Below are 6,007 nucleotides of genomic sequence, written 5' to 3' on the forward strand. Positions count from 1 at the left end.
ACTCTAGTTTTAATTATTAAGTGTAGGTGACAAATTTTTAATTAATTTTTAAAAATAATTATATAGGTCCTCAAGTTTTTGTTTTTACACTTTCACCCAAATTTAAGTAAACCCCTAATTTCTAAAATAGGAAAACCCCCAAATCAGTTTTCTTTTCTCTCCCAACGTTTCGCTCTTTTCACATTTTTTTTGCTTCTAATCTTCATCACTAGCGCTTCTTCTTCTTCTTCTTCTTCTTCTTCTTTTATTGGTGTTGTAGCTTATTGTAGATTTCTTATTTGAAGAATTTGAGAAGGGAAAATCTCAAATTTTAATTTAACACGTGATTTGAAAAGGTCTAAACTTTAGAAATCACTTTTTAACTGATAATTTTTAATCATTTTGACAAGTTAATAGTATTGTTTGTGTGTATTATTCATTTAAAAATTTGATTTTTATATTATTGTTCTCGTCACTGATGTATATTAATTTTCAGCAACTGATATGACTGTTTCAGTAATTTACAACAATTGTTGAATGTTGTTGTTGAATAAATTGTCGTAACTGCTATATATATTTCAGCAGTTGCTGAATAACTTACAACAATTGTGATATTTTAATATAATTTTTTGTATGATCAATTTTTTAGTTCTAAGTTACAATATTTTCAGGTATCTTCAACATCATTAATGGGAGATAGAATAGTAGTACCAGTTGATTGTAATGGTGAATGGGTTGAGTCCAACAATCGTTATATTTGGCGTTGGAAGAGTAAAGAATTGCCCGTGACAATTGCGATGATTGTGCATCAAGATATTGCATATGATGATTTTGCGAATAAAATCATTACTTGTTGTAAATTAAATTGTGAGTTGGAAGATATTGTGATCACTTATCTGCATAGTTGTGATGAAAAGCAGAAGACGGCTGCTTTTAAGATAAATGATCAACTTAGTTTAAGTACTTATTTGGAAGATGAACCTAGAGGTGTTTTAAGGATCTACATGGTTGAAAGATTGGTGGAGAATCATAATTTATGTGATGACCAACAAGTGTTGAACGATGAATGTGGTAGGATGAATATGAATATTCCGAATGAAGAGCGTGAAGGTCAATATATTCTTTCTCCTTAAGTTCGAAATGGATTGCCCATTATTGGTGAAGTCGTTGATAGGCAAGTACTATGAACTCATAAATTTACTTATTTCTAAAAGTTCATCCTCTTTGTACACTTAATTAATTTTTGCTTTAGCTGATAATTAATTAACTTAATGCAGTCATGCTCAAGATGATGGAACCGATTTTTACAAAGATATGTCGTTTAAGAATAAACAAGAATTAGATATTGCATTGAAAATTGCTTATGTCAAAAAGATTTTAGATTGAAGAAGGTAATTAATTCGTGTTCAGTGTATTGTGTCAAATGTGAGCATCTTGAGTGCAAGTGGTGGCTAAGAGCGGTGAAAGTTGAAAATTATGATAGCTTTTATATTAAAAAGTATGAAAAAATGCATACATGTGGCTCGGAACATCTTACGAGTCATAATCCACACGCCACAGCAAAAGTCATTGGAGCATACTTCAAAGATAGATATCCCGAAGGTAAGGTCCATCTACAAAAGATTTGAAAAACTCTATTCGTATTGAATTGGGATGCAAGGTTAGTTATTGGAAAGTTTGGATGGGTAGCGAGATTGCAAAGTCTTTGGTAAGAGGGACATATGAACATGGATATGGAGTGACTGATACGTATAGTCATATGCTTAGGACATCTAATCCGGGAAGTAAAACGGCGTTGAAGATTGATGAAAATGGCAGGTTCAAGTACTTTTTTGTGGCATATGGAGCTTGAATTCTTGGTTTCGCACAAATGAGAAAAGTCATAGCTGTTGATGGGACATTTTTGAGAAGTAAATATGGTGGTGTGTTGTTGTCTGCTGTTGCACAGGATGCGGAGAATCATATTTTTCCGGTGGCATTTTGCGTAGTAGACTCTGAATGTGATGCTTCCTACCGATACTTTTTCGAGCAATTGAGAAGTTTTGTACTTGATACTCCTGAATTGATCATAATCTCTTATAGACATCAAAGTATTAGAAATATGGTTTCAATTGTATTTCATTCAGCTCATTATGGTTGTTGCATGAGGCACTTAGGAGAAAATATTCGAAACAATTTTCACAATGCGAGTGTTGTCTACCACTTTTATAAGGCGGCAAAAGCATACAATATTGATGTGTTCAGTGATCATTTTAATCGGATAAGAGATTTGGTTCAACAGGCTGCCATACATCTTGAACGCGTTGGATTTCACCGATGGAGCAGGGCAATCTTTCCCGGAAATAGGTAAAATTTATTATAGTTATTATTGATAGTTGGTATAACTACTGCAGTTTTTTATACCTACTGCTGTAATTTTTTATAGTAACTGTTGCACTTATTTCAGCACCTGCTGAGAAATATGCAACAATTGTTATAAAAACCATACAACAGTTATAAACGCATACTTATAATATATTATTGGACACTTATATGTTACAGGTACAATATTATGACGACAAATATTGCTGAGTCGGTTAACTCAATGTTTCTTGATGAAAGAGAATATTCCATTACTGCTCTATTTGATGCAATAAACAGGCGATTTGCAGAAAAAATTCATGAGAGGCGTATGAAATTCATTAATGCACTAACCATCTTCGTCCCTTCGATAGAAAAAGACATTGCAAAAAATATTAATCTGGGGAACAAGCTATTGGTCCATCAAACTGTCAACTATAAGTATATTGTCACCAGTCATAATGAAGTTGCAACAGTTGATTTGCTAGCCAAACTTGTACTTGTAAAGTCTTTGACATTGACAAAGTACCTTGTCCACATGCCAGGCAGCGCTTCGATGCCAATATGGTGATGACTATGGGAGATGCATTTATGAGTACTCCTCTTCGTATTACAAAATAGAGGTATACCTTATTGCATATGTGGAGGAAATTAAACCGGTTCCATCTGAAGAAACTTGGGAAGTTCCTATTGAGATTTTAGAGAAAAAAAATATCTTCTCCATTTGTTGAGACAGGCAAGGTTGGAAGAAGGTCCTCAAAAAGACAAAAAGGAATCGAGGAATCATTTTCAATGAAGAAAAATAAATGTTCTTTATGCAAAAGAATTGGTCACAAGAGGACTACATGCTCCGAGCGAAATGTTGCATAAAAACACATTTGTTCTTCTTGTTTTTTGTGAACATATTTGATCTTATCTTTTTTGGTACTAATTGTTGTTTTTGTTGTTATTATTTGTGAACACATTTGATCTTATCTATTTTGGTACTAATTGTTGTTATTTTGATTGTGAGAGCATATTTGATTTTATTGCTATTCTTATTATTACTTTATTACTTGTTGTAGAGAATTTTAGCAATTGTTATATAAAGTACAACAACTTACTTACTTTTCCGTAGAAAAATTCAGCAACTGCTAAGAAAAGTATAATAATTTTCATGCTTGTTGTAGAAATTTAAACAATTGTTGTAAAACAATATAACAACTCGTTTAATTGATGTAGAGAATTGTAGCAATTGCTATGAAAAGCACAACAATTTACTTATTTGTTGTAGCATATTCAAATAAAATTACTAGCTATTCTAGATTTTCTTTTAAAATTAGTCAAAACTATCCTATTTATCATGGAATATGATTAATATAACTAATTAACAATCAATTTATCAATTTAAGTTGATTACATGTGAAATTATTTAATTGATCTACTGGTATCTCAAATAACTATCTCATTATACAAGATCACTATCTAATATAAATTTTATTTTTAAATTAAATTAACACTACTCTATTTATCATTAAATATGAGTGTTACAACCAATAAACAATCAATTACTCATTATAAATTGATAACATGTGAAATTGTAATGGAATTGATCGTCTGGTATCTCAAATAACTATCTCATTATACAAGATCGCTATCTAACATAAATTTTATTTTTAAATTAAATCAACACTACTTTATTTATCATTAAATATGAGTGTTACAACCAATAAACAATCAATTAGCCAATTAATTTGCTTACTTGTTAAAGAAAATTTTAGCAATTGTTATATAAAGTACAACAACTTTCTTACTTGTTGTAGAAAAGTTTAGCAATTGCTATGAAAAGTACAATAATTCTTGTGCTTGTTGTAGAAATTTAAACAATTGTTGTAAAACAATACAACAACTCGTTTAATTGCTATAGAGAATTGTAGCAATTGCTATGAAAAGTACAACAATTTGCTTAATTGTTGTAGAGAATTTCAGCAATTGCTGTAAAAAATACAACAACTTATTTAATTGTTGTAGAGAATTTCAACAATTGGATGAGTCAAATCATCACCTTCAACTAGTTCACTAACATCACAATTCTTTTTTTTCGATTAAAATATCAATTCATCAAATTTAAAATACCACATTCACTAATGTATAACAAAAGTGAATTAAAAGTGTAGCAAAATACTGGTAAAAATGCATATCCACAAGCAGCCCCTTCAATTCATCAATTTCAAAATACCATATTCACTAATGTATAACAAAAGTGAATTAAAAGTGTAGCAAAATAGTTGTAAAAATGCATATCCACAAGCAGCTCCTTCAATTCATCAATTTCAAAATACCATATTCACTAATGTACAACAAAAGTGAATTAAAAGTGTAGCAAAATAGTGGTTAAAATGCATATTCCACAAGCAGCCCTTTCAATTCATCAATTTCAAAATATCATATTCACTAATGTACAACAAAAGTGAATTAAAAGTGTAGCAAAATAGTAGTAAAAATGCATATTCACAAGCAGCCCCTTCAATTCATCAATTTCAAAATACCATATTCACTAATGTACAACAAAAGTGAATTAAAAGTGTAGCAAAATAGTGGTAAAAATACATATCCACAAGCAGCTCCTTTAATTCATCAATTTCAAAATATCATATTCACTAATGTACAACAAAAGTGAATTAAAAAGTGTAGCAAAACAGTGGTAAAGTGTAGCAGCCTATTCTTCATCACTCTTTCAACTCCTTTTTGAATTCGAATCGGCCCCTTAATTTGCAATATCGGCCCCTTCATCTGTAAAATTAAAAAAATGAATTTCACATGTAAAAATGAAATATATATAACACAAGACAAATCTTAGAAAGATGATTAGAATATAAGTTTACCTTTACTATCTCCGGACATCAATTCTTTTTCGATAATGGTCTCATTCACTTTTTCCTTTTTCTTTTTACTAGCACTTGACAATGCCACCGAAATTTGTCTCTTTGTTCTTTTAACATAGTCGGAAGTATATGGATGAGAGATCTTTGATGATGGCCTAATACCTCTCTAAGACTTCATGGTGATGATAACTTTCTCAAAATACTCAATCTTAGCATTCATGGTGACAATAGTTTTCTCTAAAGACTCTACTCTGACATTCAATAAATCTATCATCTCCTTAGTGGATGGAGTTTCTTGAAGACAAGGAACATTCTCATCGATCGGAGAAGATGTTCCTACTCCAAAATCACCACTAATATCACTGAAGTCTCCTCCTCTTTCGAAATCAACACCATCAGCACATCTATCAACATTTGGAGTAAATTCTCCTCCTCCTCCATCACCAACACCACTAAAAACTCTCTCGTTATTGGAGAAGATGCTCCTCTACCTCCTACATCAAGATTATGCTCATCAATTATGATGTCTCTTTTTATAGCCACAACACCATTCAAATCCATCTCAAGTTTTCAATCTTATCATCCTTGGTTAATTTCTTAGGCACAAACGTAATGAAAAATTCCATTTCCATTTCACTAGATGTAGGAATTATCCATGGATGCACAATCTACATGTAAAAATAATAATAATTAAAATGTGATAAAGCAACTGTTGCATTAAAATATTATTATATACCAGTTGTTCTAATTATTCCAGCAATTGTTGTAATAACTTCAACAATTGACAGCAACTAATTAAATAAATAAAACACTTGTTGAAAAGG

General features: G+C 30.9%; 1 protein-coding gene across 1 annotated transcript; it reads left to right on the forward strand.

Annotated features, from left to right (window-relative positions):
- Positions 1–1,849: 1,849 nt before the first annotated feature.
- Positions 1,850–2,890, forward strand: LOC125845736 (uncharacterized). Its single transcript, XM_049525270.1, has 2 exons — positions 1,850–2,325; positions 2,521–2,890. Exons 1-2 carry the CDS (start codon positions 1,850–1,852, stop codon positions 2,888–2,890), a joined length of 846 nt encoding a protein of 281 aa, XP_049381227.1.
- Positions 2,891–6,007: the final 3,117 nt, after the last annotated feature.

This window comes from Solanum stenotomum, chromosome 11 (genome assembly GCF_019186545.1).
Source record: "Solanum stenotomum isolate F172 chromosome 11, ASM1918654v1, whole genome shotgun sequence".
NCBI lineage: Eukaryota > Viridiplantae > Streptophyta > Magnoliopsida > Solanales > Solanaceae > Solanum > Solanum stenotomum.